Raw genomic sequence first — 19,965 nt, forward strand, 5'->3', positions numbered from 1 at the left:
AGAGAGAGAGAGAGAGAGAGAGAGAGAGAGAGAGAGAGAGAGAGAGAGAGAGAGAGAGAGAGAGAGAGAGAGAGAAAGATTCTTCACCCTTTGAAAACTTCACTTTCTAAAAAAACGAAGTAAAAGCAGGGCTGGGGACAGTGACAAAGGACCTCTCTGATAAGCTTCCCTCGGCCTCCGACCTCCTTCCCGCGGCCCTCCCCACCCCACCCCCGCCCCCCAGCTGCGAAGAGCTTCCAGGAAATGTCCCAGTCACCGCTTCCCCTCCCGGGCTGGGGGCTGGGAGCGGGCGGTCCCCTCCGCCCCTGGCTGCTCCGCCCGCCAGCGCTCGGGCTGGGCCGCGGCAGAGCTGGGAGAGCAGAGCCCGGGCTCGCAGCTTCCCTCGGTCGCCTGAGCGCAGGCACGGTCCCCGCTGCGCCAACCCTGACCCCCGGCCGTCCGCTCAGCAATGAGGGTCCTGAGCGCGCGCTTTCGGGTGCTACTGGCCTGCCTCGCCCTGGTGATCCCTGTCTCAGAGACAAACTGTAAGTAATCCATATCTTCAGGCTTCCCTGGTCCCTACGTGCCCTGGCTGGTAGGATTGTCTCCTGGACAGCTTGTTGCTTCCTAAATTTCCAGTAAGTCCCCCAGCGTCTCAGAGAGTGTTGGCAGCCTGGATCTGGCGGACTGAGTAAAGGTGGGACAAGATCAAAGCTTGCCTTGCTTTGAGAGTCATTGTCCCCAGGACTAATGCAAGAAGCTGGTGATACCAAGTGTCATAGGAATTGGATGAGCATAGTTCTAAACATTGGTAGGAAAACTAAGTCAATCCTCGGTGCCCTCCGATCCCAGCCTGCACCCTCTCTTACAGTTAACCTTCCTTTTGCAATTTCTGGACTTTGTACTTGATTGGCTTGTCTCACATTGACAAACTGTTTGAGGATTACTGAGAGTTTACTTATCATTCCCTAACCTTGGCGTAAGAAGTTGCTGTTGGATATTATCTTGGAGCGAGGATCATTTTGTACTGAGGATTTTGACTGCTACCGATCTGCGGTGGTGGCAAGGATTCTTGGCACCTTATTGTCGTGTTTCTTGATCCCCCCCCTCCCTCTTCCATTCTCAGATTCCAGGGAGCATATTGAGTTTTCTCTTAGGGATATATAAAGAGCAGCACAGGTTTGGTACGTTGTAACTGTCCACAAAATTGTTTTCAAAAGTTTAAATATGTTCGTAATTAACAGTGCTTTCTTCTGCTCTGTTGGATTCCCAGAAACAGGCATGGGAGAAATAACTGCATAACATTTAGGCGACTAAGAGTACCAAAGAAATCTTTCAAGGATGGTTCATTAAATAGGCGTTTGCTAGAATTTCAAATTTTTATTAAGTAATAAGAAGGTGCAGGTATTCTTAAAATTATAATTAACTTAAAGACCAGACTATAACGGGTTTGTTTTATATTGAAGATAAACAAGTTACAATTACAAAACATCAACAGCCAAGCCCCCATAACAAAGCCGCATGTGACTGTATGCTTGCACAAGATCTATCTTGTACATTAGGACAATCAAATGTTTTCAGACAGCAGCAGGGCGGTGGCTGGCACGTGCCTCTGATTCCCGCCACTTGCTCGCCAGACAGAGGTCAGCAAATCTCTGAGTTCAAGGCCAGCCTGATCTACAGTTCCAGAACAGCCCAGCTGCCCTGAGAAACCTTGTCTCAAAGCAAAGCAAAGCAAAATAAACAAACAAAAACAAAACAAAACAACAACAAAAGACAAAGCAAGAGTTGGTGTTTGGGGAAAGAGCAAGGGACAGCAGTGGCTGGCTAGCCACACAGAGACTAGACAAGTTCTTTCTACAAGGACATCACAGAAAGAATATTCGGTCCTGTGATGGCAATATCCTTTCTTGTTACCTGGATGAAAAACGATCTCTGGTTTATGGATGAAGAAACAGACACCTATGTGCTGTTTCTCTTCCCTAAAATTTTGAATTTTTGTGTTTTGGGGTCTTGCTGGCCATGCATTTCATTGTGGTGCTGAGAATTGGGTCTGGGAGTTGGTACATGGTAGGCCAGTGAGCTACATCCCCAAACTCGAAGCTCCAGGAGAATTGAAATGTTAGATACAATTAGAATGTTAAACACATCATGTATAATCAATTATATGGTCCTCAAAATATGCTATAATAAGTGAAACCTTTCCAAAGCAGTTATTTCTTGAGAGAATGAACAAAAATATACAACACCTCACAACCAAAATCAGAGTCCTGCTTTGTAGTTCTGACTTGCCTTTAGGCTACCTTCTGCCTTGACCTTCTAAGTGATGGGATCGCTTGCCTGTGCTACCGTCCAGGCTTCATTTAACAATGAAGTATTCAGTTATCAACTGACTTTCCAAATGTATTTCCATAAATAAAAAACACAAAAATAAACAAGAAATATACACACAACTAACTTGTATTTCTTGCTAATCACTCATGAGAGCTTGTGGTGAAAAGGGAAATGGGAAGAGGAGGATATCTATTTTGGGTAGGCTCATTTGGCCTTATCTAGACTTCCCTTTTGAGTGGAGTAGTCTTCTCTGTGTGTTACTGACCCATCTTCTCTATACGGTTTTGTACTCTGCTCTGTTCTTTCTTAACTCTCCCCTTTGTTATGAGTTTATCCCTGTCTTTCTTAAGTTTCTTTTCTTTACACACACACACACACACACACACACACACACACACACACACACATATATATATATATATATATATATATAAAATATGTAAATAATATAAATATATATTATATTGTTACATATTATAATATATATTATATATAATATATTATATTATTATATATATTATATATATGTAAATTATATATATATAACTTTAAAATCCACACTAATGGATTAACTTAAAATGCTACACTAATGGAGTGATTTTTCAAAAGGTTAGCTTACATTTCAAAAGGTTAGCTGCAAGAGTTAGTTTCTTATGGTTTGGTGAAGAATGTTGCTGCCTTTTGCCCTTTTCTGAAGAGTCTGCCTGAGATAAGGTGAAGAAACTTAGATTAATTGCATCGACAAAGGAAGTCTTAGAAATGCCCAACACAGACCTTGTCCTCTGGTTTACTTTCATGAACACCGTTTTTATCCAGCATAGCAAGCTTAGAAAGAAAAAGTAGAAAATGTGTGATTCAAGTATTAAAAGGGCACCAGAAAGTACAATGAAGCTAAATTCTGTGTTCAAGAATATTAAATGGAAATAAGGAAGGTGTGACCTCGGGGCAAGATCCCACTCAGCTAAGCTTATTGTTTATGTGTTTGTCACTGAACAAGGAATAGTTATATCATATTGGGTGTTATTATTACTTAATTATTGTTTTCATTTGTACTTTTAATCTGGAATGACTACAATCCTGAAGTGGAGGATACAGGCTTATGTCCAGATCTTGAGGAATAGTGGCCACCAAAAGCTTAGGTCCAGGTATGATACGGGTCTTTAATCCCAGGCAAGAGAGGCAAGCTGACCTCTTTGTTCAAGGCCATCCAGGTAAAGAGCAAGTCCCAAGCAGACAAAGGCTTAAGTCCAGGCATGGTAGTACATGCCTACAATCCCAATATTCAGGAGACAGAGCCATGAAGATTCTTGAGTTCAAGGTCAATCTATGGAGCATGTTCCATGACAGCCAAGCTTACTCAAACTACCACACCAGTTTAGTCATTATGACAAATTACATGAGAAAATCAAACAGAAGAAAAGGAAGGTTTTATTTTCAGCCATGTTATGTAGGTTTCCACTCACGTGCACTTAGGGAGGCACATGTTAAGGCAGAGCAATGTGGCAATAGGTACGATATCAAGGAAGTGAAAAGAAAGCTCATTTTTATGAGGAAGTCACTCTCTCCAGACCTATGAAGCTGTGAATTCAAAGCCTTGGGCAAATGTTTCATGGCCTAGAAACTTCCCAAAGGCTCACTTCAGATCCTTTCTTCCTTAGGGCCTAAGTACTCAATGCATGAGCTTTTTTAAGGATATTTAACATCTAAAATATATCTGCCTTCTTGGGCCTCAAAGACCCAAGCCCACCTCATAATGCAGAATTCATCAGAATTCACTAGCCCATATTTATGTGTGAGTCTTTGTATCTTACCAGTTGTATCAGTGCTCAAAAGCCGAGATCCCAAAGTGTTTTCAGACTTTGGCAAATTTTTATATATGAAATGTAAAATGTAAAAACAAGTTACACACATCCAATATGCAAATGCCCATGGGAGTCACTCCTATTTCAAATGAGAAGAATTGTAAAACAGTAAGGCAGAATCCATTTAAAGCAAAACTGAAAACTTGAAGGGCAAACATCAAGTGCTTTGCTTTGTAGTCCCATGTCTGCCATCTAGGGGCACATCCTATCCTGCACCATGGCTACAATGGATTCTTCAGTGGTTTCATGACTAAACAGGTGAAATATTGCGGAAATAATTTCTTAGCTCTGGGACTAGAATACCCAGGGACTCTCAAGTGAACATTTTGTATTTACCAACCTTTCCGCCCATGAAAGATGAATCTTCCTAATTCATGAAATCACCTCAATGACAGTCTTTCCAACTGTCTAGGTAGAAAGTTCTTGTATTGTTTTTTGGTTTTTTCGAGACAGGGTTTCTCTGTATAGCCCTGGCTGTCCTGGAACTCACTTTGTAGACCAGGCTGGCCTAGAACTCAGAAATCTGCCTGCCTCTGCCTCCCGAGTGCTGGGATTAAAGGCGTGCAACACCACGCCCGGCTCTTGTATTGCTTTTAATGGTGCTAATTTCTTTAGTGTCCCCATGGGCACCAACCTATCCTTAACAGACTTTTTCTTTTTTATTGCCAAACAGTAAATTTCTCAAGTCTTTCTGCTCTGAATTTTTTCTTCCGTATTCTTAAGTCTCACTAAGATCAAACACTAATACTGAGGCCACATCTAGATGCTGTAATGCCTTGAAATTTGGCTACCTAGTATGTCATTTTTTTTAAGCCTCCCATCACATTATAGTTATAAAACATGGAGAAAATATAGACAAGTCCTTTGTAAAATGTAGCATAAATGGTTGTTCGTCCAGTTCCCAAAGCAGTCTTTACTTTCATTTGAAACTTCTCCAGTATTGTCTTTACATTAGACCAACACTCCGATATTCTGAGGTTCTTCCAGAATAGCCCTTAAAGCTCCACTTACAGTGTTATACACCTTCTCTAGCCTGCTTCCCCAAACAACTTCAGACCATTCTAAACTGCATCATTTAAAATCACGACAGCCCAATCCCAATGTCAAATTTCTTGTCATCTTGAAATTACTATGGAAAAATTATCCAAGAAAATCAATCAAGTCAAGATTTAGTTGGGCTCATAGTTTCAGGCTTTTTAGTGACTGGTCATTGGCCTGGTTTCTGTGCCTACAGTCATGAAAGGATGCTATGGTACAGAAGCATTGGTCCCCTCACCTCACTGAGGTTAGGAAGCAAACGGAGTGCTTGTTTCATTCTGTGCATCCTCCCTCCCAATCCACCTCTTGGTGAATCCACTGATGAAGCCAGAACACGCTCTCACCAAATTGCATACCAAAGACTCCACCCTGAACATTGATGCTTTGGGTTTCAACATTTGAGTTTCTCTGGTATACTTACAGGCTAATCCATAGCAAAGATGAAATTAGAGAAAGGTTGGAAACTTTCTATAAATTGATCTGAAGGCTACAGAATGGTATATGATCGGCCATGCATAGGGAAAGCAAAGCTATGAGCATTTAGGTAATCTATATGGTGGATCTCTTGTGCTTCTTTTGCAGAGAAGGCCTTAAGATGACTAAATTTATGTGTCTTCTAGTTCTATGTGAGGACTAGATGTCTCGTGACTTCTAGTCATATCAGGTCACATAACTTGAAGCACTTTAGTTATAACAATCCTGGGAAACTCATACAGGGATTTAGTTTTTATTACATTTTTGCTTTGTTGTCCTACAGCTAGCTAGGTTTTACTCACACAGAAATATTGAGACTTGGAAGGAATGCATTCAGAAGAAACTACTATCCTTTTACCTTATTAAAATCTAGGACTAATGTACAATTGTTTGATGTTCACATGATGATAGTTGGATCATCTGCTAAAAGCCTATTTCCAACTCAGTAAATATTCACGGAAACTAAAAGAGATTGGACTTTGATTGTCACTAAAAATCACCATATCACACATGCTTTTTTTTTTCTCCTTAATTCTTTTTTTTAAATACTTACTATTTAATATACAGTCATATACTATAGCTGTCTTCAGATGCACCAGAAGAGAGCATCAGATTCCATTACATTACAGATGGTTGTGAGCTACTATGTGGTTGCTGGGAATCGAACTCAGGACCTTTGGAAGAACAGTCAGTGCCCTTACCTGCTGAGCCATCTCTCCAAAGGAGCAATATCTAGTCTTATGCCTTAAATATCTGGGAGACCTCAATCAATTCTTGGCTTAGCTTGATTCTAAAGCCCTGGGTTTGACAGCTTGCATAGAGTCTCACAGAGCACCAGAAGGATGGTTCCCACAGGGAAACACTACCAAGGCAGAAAGCAGATGGGAGAAAAGTTTACATTGTAGTTATTCTTGGAGCATACACAGCCTTCTTTCCAAAGAAAGGCACACAACAGAGTATAGGCAGTGACTTTGAAGCTTGTTTGAGTTTCTCTTGCTTAGCAGGAGCTTGGTTGGTAATGATGCCATCATGACACATTTTCTATCTTTCTTGTTGTCAGGAAAATTTTCCAGTGTTACTTTTCAGTAAGAGCAATTCTACCTTTACATACTGAGTCTGTGCCTCCTTACCTGTGGGTGATGCATCCATTTATTCCAAGAGTTCTGCTTCTTGAAATCCTGATTTTTATGTTGCAAAACCACTAGTTTTTTTTTTTTTTTCTTGTTTACTGTCATGACCGGCATAATAATGTTTTTCTCTCACAAGTCTCAAAGACTATCAGATGACCATACATTAGATCTAGATTTAATAAGGTAGAAAATAATAGTAGGTTCTCTTGCGAATGCGTTCCTTCACAGCTCCAAATTTCTTTGTAAGTAAAACCTAGCTGTAGGAAAACAGAGCCAAAACCACAAGAACAAGTTCTTCTGTGAGTTTCCCAGGACTGACATAACTAAAGTGCCTCAAATCATCTAACGTAAACAAAAGACAATTATAGTCCTAAGAACCTGGAGTATAAGTTAAAATCAAGCCATTTGTAGGCATTCTTCCTTCTTCACAGTAGTGAGAAGATGTGTTCCACGTTTTTTACTTTGTAACAGGTGGTCCAAGGTGTGTACCACTTTCTTCTAAGGTTTTCACATCTTCATAGTCACCTCTGTGTCCTTGCGTCTCTTCCTGCACATTCCTTTTTAGAAATATTATTACTGGTGATGAGTTACAGCCTCCATGGCCTTATTTTAATTTGATCATCTGCTAACGCCCTGTTTCCAAACTAGTAAATACTCATGGGAGCTGAGAGACTGCGCTTTAGTAGTCACTAAAAATCACCACGACATCACTGTTTCTCTTTCTCCTTAATTCTTCACCTGAACTGTTTAGCAGTAGCAAAGCAGCAATACCCACTAACGGTTGTTGATACAAAGTATAGCATCTTTTTTTTCATCATTGAAATGCCATTTTATTGCAAGTCAATGACAATGGGAAGTAGACATTTTAATTTGGTGATATTACAGAGTCAAGCAAATATTACGTTTCCTGCACAAAAAGACCTCTACAATAAAATAGACAGGAGACATTTTAGAATCTTCTAATAATTACAATATCCATTTCAATAGAAGTGAAAAAGAAAAGCTCTGATTAGAGGTTGAGTAGACTTGTCTGAACATGTTCCTTAAAGTTCTCCGCAGGCGATTTCCAGTCCTTTCTGAACACCTTATCTTCTCATCAGGAGTCTCAGTTGGGCTGCTCCTACTTGTCAGCGAGGTCTCCACTGCACAGTCGTTGTCATGGAACACGTATTTTTTGTTGCTGTTATTGCTGCTTTCTTTTGTCTCTTTCTAAATTGGAACGAGATTTTTCTGTCTTCGATGAAAACATCCCCACGACAGACCACAGTTTTTCCTCCCTCTGCTCAGCCTAGCTTTTCTATCTCCCCTCTTCTCCAGATCTGCTTCCCTCCTGTTCCTTTTCACAAAAGACCTGGCTTCCAAAAACACGACATGACAAAACAGGAGACAATCTGACAAGGTAAAAGCTCTCATAAAGGGGCTGACAAGGCAACCCAACAGAAGGGAAAGAGTTCCAAAAACAGGCAAAAGAGCCAGAACCATACCTACTGGTACATGTATGAATGCACCCCCCCCCCAAAAAAAAAACCAAAAGAAACAAAAAACCAAAAAATAAAAAAACAAAAACAAAAACAAAATCAAAACAAAAACAAAAACAAAAACGCCAAGATGACAAGCATAACATATATGCAGATGACCTGGTACAGTGCTAGCCACTTCAGTCTCTGTGAGCTCATGTGAACCCTGCTTAGTTGATTTGATGAGCCATGTTCTCCTGGTGTCCTCTATCTCCTCTGGCTCCTTCAAGTTTTCCTCACCCTCTTCCACAGGGCAGGGGTCCCTGAGTTCTGAAGGGAAGGACCTGACAAAGACTCCAATCTGTCTATATGATGTCTGGCTGTGGGTCTCTGTATCTGTTCCTGTTTGCTGCCGGAGGAAGTAATATCTAGTAATAATTATTGATGCAAAAAGTATATTATCTTTAAAACATCCCACACACTCTTAAAATTTCTTGAGAATTTAAACTGTGGTTTGAAAAGTATTGTTATGAGGCCAGGTTTGGTGGCACACTCTTTTAGCCCCAACACTCAGGAAGCAGAGACTGTCAGATCTCTAAGTTTGAGGCCAGCCTGGTCTGCATAACAAGTTCCAGAACTGTTGGGGCTATATGTAAAAGGATACTGTCTCAAACACACACACACTAAAAATGATTTTGTTAGTTCTTTGAGAATTTCATACAATGTATTTTGGTCATATTTATACTACTCTCTACCCTTCTCTAAGATCCACCCCACTTCCCTACCCACCTAACTTTGTGTTTCTTTAAGACAAACAAACAAACAACCAACATACCAAAAAACCCATGAAATCTATTTTGTGATACATACACACACACACACACACACACACACACACACACACACACACACACACACACACACTGTGTGTGTCATCCATTGGAGTATGGTCAATGTACCAGAGGCTATACTAACTCTCCCTGTCCCAGCAGAATGAGGTGAAGTGGGCATAAAGTTCTACCCTTAGCTGGTAACTATTTACTATGTCAGTAATTGGACTCCCAATATTTGATCAATCAATCACTCTATAAAGCTAACTCCTAATTATTTGAGTATACAATAAGAGCAGTGAAAACTGAAAAATTTTCCATTGATATTAGTGTTATTCTTTATTTAGAGTTTATATTATATGGGTATAGGACACTGATTAAGTCTATTAAAGCTAGTGATAACAGATAAAAGAATCCTAAATGCAGAATAAATGTCTCTGGATATTAGTCATTAACATTCCACAACAGAAGAGCCTCACTTTATCCACTTATGAATAATCTGCTGATTGGAATATGTCTAATTTTCAAAAACTTCAAGAATACTAGGTCTTGTTGGTAACATCAGTGTTTTTATTTCTACGTGAGCCTTGATGTGCAAAAGCTTACCTGGCAGTGTTCCTATGCAACCTTCATTATATTTGTGACAGTCTTCTGTCTTCAACATTATTTTTTATGTAGTAGTAGTATTTGTATGTGAGTGTGTTCTTACATGACAAGTGCCTCTAACCTACTAAAACATTTTCATCGGCATGCCTTTTGATGGACTTTGCCAAGGTCTGTGTTGATGTCCTTGGCTTGTGTTACCATTGAAGGTCATGCAGATGCCCATGGTCTGTGCTTCAGCATGAAGCCATGTTAATGTCCATGGGTCTTGCTACTGCTGCTCTGCCATGTGACGCCAGGGCTGCCTCTGTGGACTGGTCTAGGTTCATGGTTCTACTGTAGCCAGGGGCCATGTTCATAGTGTGTGCTGCTGCTGGAAACCATGTAGAAGCCTGCGGTCCATGCTCCCTCTAGTATAAAGGGCATTAAAATCTACTTTTGCAGTGATACCAATGATTTTAGATCCACAGTTGAGAAAAAAGGGACATGGAAGGCTTCTGTGACAGCTTCTACCCACCACCCCAACCCCCAAAAGTAGCAACCTACCTACACAGGAAGCCATTGAAGAGAATTCTTAAAAAGTGTGAAAAGGATGCTGAAGTTAGCTCTCCACAATTGATGGCTTCTGATGAGGGAACAACTCAGTTCTGTTTAAGGAGCAGGCTATGGAGAGTCTGACCATGCTCTAGTGAGTATAGTGATAAGACAAATTGTACTTGTTTTTTTCTTTTCTTTTAATTTTAATTATAATTTTTTGGGAGGGGCTGAGGGAGGTGGAGGAGGCAGACATGGAAGCACAGGGAAATGACTGTAATGGTGTTGAATGATGTGAAATTCCCAAGGAATCAATAAAATTATTATGTAGAAAACAAACAAACAAACAAACATACTAAAACACTTAGAATTGGATATTTGAAGATTGGAGATTTTGGAATGATCGTGTTGTGATTCCATAGCCAATCTTATTCCAAGAGAAGGTTATAAAACTTTAAACTAATGCCTTTAACAGATTCAGCAATGAAAATTCAAGGATTCCAATTAAAGAAAATGTACATAGAGAGTCACATAAAGTCTAGTGTGTTTTATATAACTCTCTTCCATCTTATCCCATCTGGTTCACATAAAGTCCAACATACTTGCATGAGGTGAGCAACAGAGCCGGTAACTGCCTTAGTGGGAAAGTAAGAAGATGTGAGTTTTCTTAATGTTCAAATAGTTCCACTCCAAGGATGTTCAAGGCATTTTTCATGAACTTTGTCAACTCTCTCTATCTGATACATATTTCCTCTAAGGTTAAAATTAATGTCTCTTCACCTAAGTATGAGCACCCATTACTTAGTTAACCTTTATCAATTTTTCATACAGAGTGTGAATCCATTTAGCTATCTGCATATTAGTTTGTGATAGACAGAATAATTAACTATGTCCAGAACATATACCAGATGGGGACTTAGCGTTATTACACCCAGTTGGTGTTAATGTAGCAGATTGAATTAATGTATAGCTAACTTTGAAGTCATTCTTGTAATGAGGACTCTGTCCTCTCTTCTTGGCCCCCCATTGGTAATATTAATTGATGTGGTTTATGAAGACCCACTGCTAATCATAATTACTCATCATACTTTAAAAAATAAAATACCTGTTGGCACTTTCTCCACTGTTACCTTTTAAAAATGATTTCTTCAGTTGAACACTACGGTTCATACCTGTTATTTCCAGCACTCAGGGAAACCGAGGCAGAAGGGTTGTTGAGACTTCCACGGACAATTCCACTATACTGTGAGACTTGGTCAAGACAAGAGGAAATAATGAAACATAACAAAATAAAATTCTCTCTTGGCCAAACAGTTATTCCCACCCTGTGATCAAGCCAGCTCAGTCAGTCAATAGGGTCTCCAGGGAAGGAGTGAGGATTGAAAAGAAAAAGACAATCAGACAACACGAGAACATGACCCCAGCCAGGGCTGAAGTTGAAGCTGGTTTATTTTTCCCAGTCTGCTTTTATATCATCCTAGCTACATACAAAGCATCTGGTCGCTCCTAAGGCACAAGCAGAGTATTCAGTATCTTAACAAGACCCATCAAGATACAAAGAACACATTCCCCAGTTGTATTTATCTTGAGCCTACTTCCTTGTCCTAACCCAACGCAAAATTCCTGCCAAATTCCTAGAAACTGGCCCCAAAAGCGCTCCACACCCCTATGTCTATCAGTACAGAGACACATGGACTCATGGTTCAGTTTTTGCTGCTGCGTGTATATGCTCAGCAATTGGGCTTCTGTGTTTTAAGACCTTCTCTTTATCTTTGCTGAGGTGCCATTTTTGTTTTGTTTTGTTTTTTTAAATTGGCAATCATATTTATTTGGAAAGCACAATGTTTTCCAATGCATGCATACTCAAATGACCAAATCTTGGTGATTAGCCCATAAGTTACTTTACGTACTGTACTTATCATTTCATTGTGGTGAGAATATTTAAATTTCTTCTTTAACTGTTTTGAAAAGCCTCAGTGAGCCGGGCGTGGTGGCGCACGCCTTTAATCCCAGCACTCGGGAGGCAGAGGCAGGAGGATTTCTGAGTTCGAGGCCAGCCTGGTCTACAAAGTGAGTGCCAGGATAGCCAGGACTACACAGAGAAACCCTGTCTCGAAAAACCAAAATAAGAAAAGCCTCAGTATGCCATTAATAACATGGGGCTTCCCTTAGACTTGGTAGCTTCCTTGCTTAAACTTCTTTTTAGAAATTTCAAGGTTTTTTTTTGTTTTGGTTTGGTTTTTTTTGTTTGTTTGTTTTTATACTGTCCTTATTTGGGAGGGTGCACAGGTACATACGTGAGAGTGTGTGTCCTAAGGTACAGATGTGGAGGTTAGAGGACCACTTGGCAGAGTTGATTCAATTCACCATGTGAGTTCTAGAGAAAGAACTCAGGTCCTTAGTCTTCCATCCAGTACCTTCAGAGGCTAAACCGTTTGTCTACTCCGAAGTAATCCAAGTATATTCTAATTAAGACCATATCTAACCCAACAATAATGTAACATTTGTTCTATATTTCTTGCAATGTGGATTCAGACACTCTTAGATATGAAAGACATAAACGATCCTTATTTCATGGGGCTGGAGAGATGCGGGGTAGTCAGGAGCAGGTACTAGTCATACCGATAACGAAAGTTTAGTTGCCAGCACCCATGTCACATGGCTAACACCTGACTGTAACACCAGACTCAAACCATCTGACATGTTTGGTATTTCACAGATGCACAGACATACATGCATATAAATAACAAAATAAAACCAACATTTTAAAATGTTACTTGTCTTAGTACTCCATACACTATACTTTAAAATGCATTTAAAAATTTTTTTTTTTAGTTTGTGTTCATTGTAATTATCTAACCAGAAGAGTATTTGAGAATACTTAGCATGCTTCCAACCATTTGGCTATCTCAAAGATATTAAGAGCCGCATGTTCATAGCATTTCTTTGGATATGACCATATTAATTTCATTGGCTTGATTTCCTAGGACCAGAAGAACTGCAGACTGAATGTCTAAGTAGTGTGTCTGTTTGGAAGCTTTCAGATACAAATTGTGAGATATCTCCTTGGAAATCTGCTTGAAATGGTTGATATTGCCTTCATATTTGCCAACATTGAACATTAACGTAAGAAAAAATCTTTGGAAATGCAGTAATTGAAAAATAGGTGATGATTTTGGGGGCAGTGGAGGAGTAGAGTCATAATCCTACCTAGCCTGACTTTAAACGGTTTTTTTGTTTGTTTGTTTGTTTGGCTTTTTGTTTTGTTTTGTTTTGATCACAATTCGGCTATGTTTGCTAATGTAACCTTTTGGTTTATCCACTTCCTGGGAGGTTTCAGGAATTCCAATAACATTTGCATTCAACTTCATGTTTGTGTTGCTCCAGTGTTATCTGTTTTAAAATGCCTATTGGTGTTTCAGTTTATTCTTTTTCTTCTGAATTGATAAGTTCTATGTATATGTTAAAACGTTCAAGCCCTTTTTTTGCTTTTTCTCGCTTGCATCTTGGCGTTCTGTGGACGTTTATTCCATCTGTATATAAAGCATTCTGATGTCCCCCCACATGCCCCAACATCACCCTAGCTTATCATTTTGCCTTGCCAACCTCCCTTCATTCCTGCAAGGCCTGTCCCCACATCCCTTGAGCTTGTTTAGTTTTGTTTTACTGGAACAACTTATATGTTTTGGTGAACAGACATTTTAGTATTTGCAAGCCAAATCTATGTTTATATGGTTTTCCAGTTTTGGTTTGGATTTGAGTTATAAAAGGACACCCCCACTCCAATAAAATATAAACATGGGATAATCCTGCCAAACCCTGTTGTAAAACAGTAGAAACCCATGATTTTATAGAAATAAGTAGCATCAATTGGCAGATGATTGAATGACAGGAGTGAACTTATGGTTGATTCAGTGAACTTAGTTTGATCCAGAACAACACAGACACCACCTTACCACACACATACAACACACACAACTTACATAACACTCACATAAACAACACATGCAATGCAGAACACACACACATAGACACACACCATCATAAAATGTTTTGTTCTACTGAAACAGATTATGTGTTTCAGTAGAACAAACATTTTAGTATGAATGACAGGGTGAACTTGTGTTTGATCCAGTGAACATACCTTTATCCAGAGCAAGACACACAGCACACCACACCACATATACACAACACACAAACTCAGCAAATACTCTTTAACTTTAAACCTACTAGTGCAGCAAGATTTCAATTGTTATATTCTGGGACCACTTAGTCTAAGTGTCTGCCCAACTTATATATTGGTAAGAATCACTCTTATCCCTAGTGCTAGCTAGGAGTTTCAAGATGGTGACCAGCAATTCTAGAGGCCTTACTTTGTTTTTCCACATCAGTCCATAAAACAGGGGTCATGGTGCATACCTCTAATCTCTGATTCCAGGACTTGAGGTGTGGTGGAGGACTGGGAGGGGGTGAGGGCTTTAAAACCATCTGTTTTGTTTGGTTGTGTCACTATGTAGCTCTGATTGTCCTGGAACACATTTTATAGCCCATGCTAGCTTTAAATGCTTATAGATCCACCTGTCTCTGTCTCCTGATTGCTGGGATTAAAGGCATGTGCCACTAGTGACCCAGGTACTGGAAGACGATTTCTAACTACATAATGAGTTTGAGGTTGGCCTGGACTGCATGTGACTTTGTAAAGTGGACTTTAGGAGCAATGTATAAAAATCTAGTTCAGGGTTTTCAGTGAAATTACACCAAGATTACAGATTAATTTGGGGGTATATCTTTGAAAATACTTGGATTTCTTACTAGGAATTACTGCATACTAAATTGTTGCGTCCGCTCTCCACCAGCAAGAAGGACACGGCCACCAGTCCTTCTAACAGCAGTTTATTCAGCAAATTTCAGTCTTCATCTTTCTTCTTTCTCTTCATCTATATCTCCCCCGAACCCTGGGCCTCTCACTCTTATATACTCTCAGTTCCCATCCACTCACAGCAGGCCATGCCACGTCACCAGGTACGCAGCTTCAGCCAATCAGGGCAGCAGGAGCATATCTCCACCAAAATGGATTCGCTAGTATCCTGGTACACCTGCACAGCTCTCACGATGGTTGTGGCTTATATTCAGGTGTATGAGGAAGACAGGTGTAAGTCATAAGACTTAGCTGCAGTCCCTGGCACCTTCTTGGGACTGCTGCCACACCCACTCCTCACACTAAATCTCCTTAGAACTATTTATGGTGGTGTGTGTGTGTATGTGTGTGGGGTGTGTGTGTTCGGTCCTGGGTGTGTGATTTGTATGTGTGTGTTGCTCTGGATCAAACTAAGGATCACTTGAGTACTTGACAAATCCTCTATCACCAAGTCATAGATATCTTCAACCCTACCATGTCTTTGTCATAATGACCTCCAATGTTCCACACTAAATTTATTATTTAATATTAATATTTCTGCTGATATTCTGTTGCCATTCCATTCATAGTTGTGTCTGATTTTTATTTGTGCTAGTAAAGCTGCTGTTTTTATTTTTATTTGAAAAAGTTATGTATTTTAATTATGTTTTATCTTCTACCAACTCCTCCCAGAACCACATACATCCACACCCACCCAACTTTATGTTCTCTGGGTCTCAAAACACACACACACACACACACAAATCAGAATAAGCAAAAACCCAACAAAGTGAAAAATGTACAAACAAAACAAAAAGTACACATATTCACACACTTTAGAAACACACAAAACAAACAAAATAAAAAAAGAAACAAGCATGGAACTCATTTTGTGTTGGCCTTCTACTCCTGGGCACAGGGCCTGTTCTGGCATGTATTTGATATATTTATTCAGTGACACTCCTTTGGAGAAAACTGATTTTCCCTTTGCCAGCTGATATCAATTGTAGACAACATCTTAGGGATGAGACTCCATGTGTACCTTCTTCTCTCTCAGCCCTGGAACCAGACTAACCTGAACTACTGTGCTCACTGCCGTAGTATCTGTGAGTTCATGTGAACTACAGTCCAGCTATGTCTGTAAGACACTATTTCTTGGAGTCATCCATTACCTCTGGCCCTAACAAAATGTTTACCTCCTTTTCTGCATAGATCCTTCAGCCTTGAAGGGAGGGATTTGATGAACACTTTTCATTTAGAATTCTTTTAAAGAATTATTTCTTGTCTAGAATTTTTAGACTATTCTAATTAGCACTAATTGGCTTTCAGTCTTCTTTGGAGATCCCTGGTAAACACTCATGTTATTGCAAGACCATTTTGTTTGTGTTCATACAATACTTCTTTTATTGTTTTATGATATACAGACATAGGACTGGGGACATGTTCATCTTCAGGACACTTGACTGAAAGAAGAAAGGTAGAACTCAACCGGTTTATTATTCTGTGGAGAATCATCTCAATAACTTCACGGTTATGGTTTCTGTTTTGAGGAAATGAGGTTTTACTATGTTGCCTAGGCTGGCCTTATTCCTGGGTCCTCTGTCTCAGTCTCTCCAGTGCTTAGGAGGAATTTACTGTCCTTCCTGACTTTAATGCCTACTTTTATTATCTCTTTACGAGATTATCATGTAATTTCTCTACCTTGTTTTTTCTGTCTTTGTATGAATTATAGTGTTTCTCCCCATTTCTAGAAATGTTTCAACTTTTACATATTATGAGCCCTGCAGCTGAGTTGTTACCCAGTGCCTCTTTGTGAACTTAGATGATAACTTCTGTCCTTCCATCCTCTCTCCTCTCTTCCTGGAATTTTTTTTTTAAACTTTATTTATTTTATGTATGAGTACACTGTAACTGAACAGATGGTTGTGAGCCTTCATGTGGTTGTTGGGTCAGCCTCACTTGCTCCAGTCAACTCCGCTTGCTCTAGTCAACTCTGCTTGCTCCGGCCCAAAGATATATTTATTATTATATATGAGCACTGTAGCTGTCTTCAGACACACCAGAAGAGGGCATCAGATCTCATGGTTGTGAGCCACGATATGATTGCTGGGATTTAAACTCAAGACCTTTGGAAGAGCAGTCAGTGCTCTTACCATCTTGCCAGCCTCTTCCTGGAATTCTAAAGAATGAATCCTTTACGAATTCTGATCTCTGAATGGTCTATTTTTAAATTTTTATTTTAGGTTCCTGTAACTGTCTTCAATTTTTCTTTTAGCACTTTTTTATTTTGGTAATTTCACTGTAGGATTTTGTGTTTGACTTGGTTGTATATTTTATTTTGCCCTCCTCTCATGAATGTATTATCTTGTTAAGTAATTTTGATGACATTCATTACCTTTAAAATGTTTTTTTTTTTTTTTGAGTTCTCTTCTATTTTTACAGATCAAGTCAGTTTTCTTGATGTTTCGTTTTTTTCCCTATCATTTTATTTTATTTTAAATCAGGTTGCAATGTGGGCCAAGTTTGTGATCCTGCCTCTATTTTTTTTTTTTTTTTACTATTTCACATCAGGTTTACTGGGAATAAAAGACAGTAAAACTATTTAGTAGTGGTTACACATCCTTGCTGTGAGGACAGAGTGATTGCATGCTGCCCCCCAGGAGTAGCCCACACCACTTGTTTGAACAAATCAGCTTATGAACAAAGTCACTATTCCCATTAAAGAAGCATCAAGAAGTAGCCCTGAGGAAGAGGATGAAAAGGCCTCCAACTTTTGGATGCCAGGAAGTAGCTTTCTGAGAGCCGCAGACAGACAGCCTGGCGAGGAGCTGCAGGACCCAGCCTCTGGGGCCACACAGTGGGTTCCGATGTTTCTAAAGGAATTCATCATTTAACCAAACAATTCAGTCTTTCCTCCAAACTAATGCTAAGATAAGGTGAATCACAACACTTCCAAAGGTGCAACCCCTGAGACAGGTCATTACCACAATCTCCGCAAGGCATCCATACCAAGAGTTAGTAATTTGTACTGAGGTCATTTCATAAAAGGAACATTTCCCATCTTCCTCCTCTAGTGCCTCTGTCCTTAGGGTTCTTCACTACTTGGGTGTAGAAACTGCTTCGAAAGATTCACCAACTCACTTTCAAGTTGAACAGCCTTATTTCTTAAGAGCTTTGAGCTGTTTTGTATTTTCTCCAGTTGGCCTAACTCTTTGGATAGTCTAGCAATGTCTTCTTCCAGATGTTTCTGAGTGACATCAACTTGTTAGCACAGTTGAGCAAAAGTGGTGGCCATTTCTTGCTGTACTCGGTGACTGCAGTTTGCACTTGAGATGCTCTCCATCATCTGCAGTTTCTTCGTTGCATAGTTTACAAACTTCTGCTTAAATGTACTCTCCTTAGCATGGGTTGTCCACGTCAGACTTTCATAAAGGTACAAAGCTCCGCACATACTTAAGGTAACAGAGATGAGTTTCTAGTCCACCGTTTTTCAAGTCATGCCCCAAGCAACTACGATGCACATGGATGTTCTAGACGTGAGGGATGCCAATCCTTTGGTCGGTATGATCATAAGCTCTTCCTTGGCTGTATTATCCAATGGTGCTGGATTAGAAGGAGCAGTAGGAGTTGTAGCTAAAAAGTTCTAGGGCCCTGAAAGATGGGCTCTGTCAGCTTGAACAGCACCCTCTGTACATTTGTGGAACCCAGGATTGGATGTCCAAGAGAAGACCAGCCCAGGGTAAACCGAAACACAATGTCCTCTTGAAAATCCGAACACAGCTTGTGGCAATCGAGATCGCAGCCGACATCAAACATATTGCAAGGGATTAATGTGTGAAGTTTATTCTGTATACCAGCTGGAAGTAGCGGCTTCAAGTTTTTGATGATTGATTGGTGAGATTGAAGAATGGAGGCATTGACTTCACAGGTGTACCGATCAGCCAAATTTCTTTCCATGCCAACTTCTATGTGCTTATTTAATTCACTCTTAGACACTTTCAGTACACTGGAGGTAGGATGAAACTCAGAACAAAACTCATCAGCCAAAACAGATGGTCACAAATTTCATCTGTCATTGCACAAGAAACCTTGTTTGCCACCTCCTCCGTTACCTCCTTGATCTTCTTAACTCCCAGTGTTAAAAGGTCATGCCCGAAATTTTTAAAAAATGCCATAGAAATAGAAAGTAAGAGCATTTCCTATAAGCAAGTTGTACTTGCTAATGTCATGTGGGCTAGCATTTCTTAATTTGTTCAAACACCATGTAGTCTTTTTTCTAAGTACCTTGAGTTTTCAAAGGTTAGATCAGTGCAGAATTTTACTTTCTTGGAGATAAAAATTACATGAGGTTAGTCATAACAATTTTGTTAATTTTTGATGATGAAAAAATTTTAAAATTGCATGACATATTACACATATTAAAAATTAAACAAAATTTTATGAATCAGATATTCCTTTTTTTAAAGATTTATTTATTATTATAAATAAGTACACTGTAGCTGTCTTCAGATGCACCAGAAGAGGACTTCAGATCTCATTATTGGTGGTTGTGAGCCACCATGTGGTTGCTGGGATTTGAACTTGGGACCTTCGGAAGAGGAGTCAGTGCTCTTACCTGCTGAGCTATCTCTCCAGCCAGAATCAAATATTTCTATCAATATATGTTAAACATTCTGACATATTCTAGTTTAAAAGAAGATGCACAGCTGGATAGAGTGGCACATGCCTGACATTTAATTTTAGGGCCAGCGTGAGTTACACAGAGTTATAGGAGCCTGGACTGTATATAAAATCTGTATTTAAAAACAAGCATGAAGAACCAGAAAT

General features: G+C 39.7%; 1 protein-coding gene and 1 pseudogene across 1 annotated transcript in view; one reads left to right on the forward strand and one right to left on the reverse strand.

Moving 5' to 3' along the window:
- The first annotated feature begins 319 nt into the window (after positions 1–319).
- Positions 320–19,965, forward strand: part of Pros1 (protein S) — an 81,727-nt gene continuing 62,081 nt past the window's right edge. The window contains exon 1 of the mRNA XM_021184759.3: positions 320–524. Within this exon, the coding sequence (XP_021040418.1) occupies positions 449–524 (76 nt within the window). The 5' untranslated portion in view covers positions 320–448. The remainder of the gene's footprint in view (positions 525–19,965) is intronic.
- On the reverse strand, positions 18,224–19,313 carry LOC147000664 (mitofusin-1 pseudogene; annotated as a pseudogene).

The sequence above is a fragment of the Mus caroli genome, unplaced genomic scaffold, assembly GCF_978045245.1.
Source record: "Mus caroli unplaced genomic scaffold, Mus_caroli_1 scaffold_17, whole genome shotgun sequence".
Taxonomy (NCBI): Eukaryota; Metazoa; Chordata; class Mammalia; order Rodentia; family Muridae; genus Mus; species Mus caroli.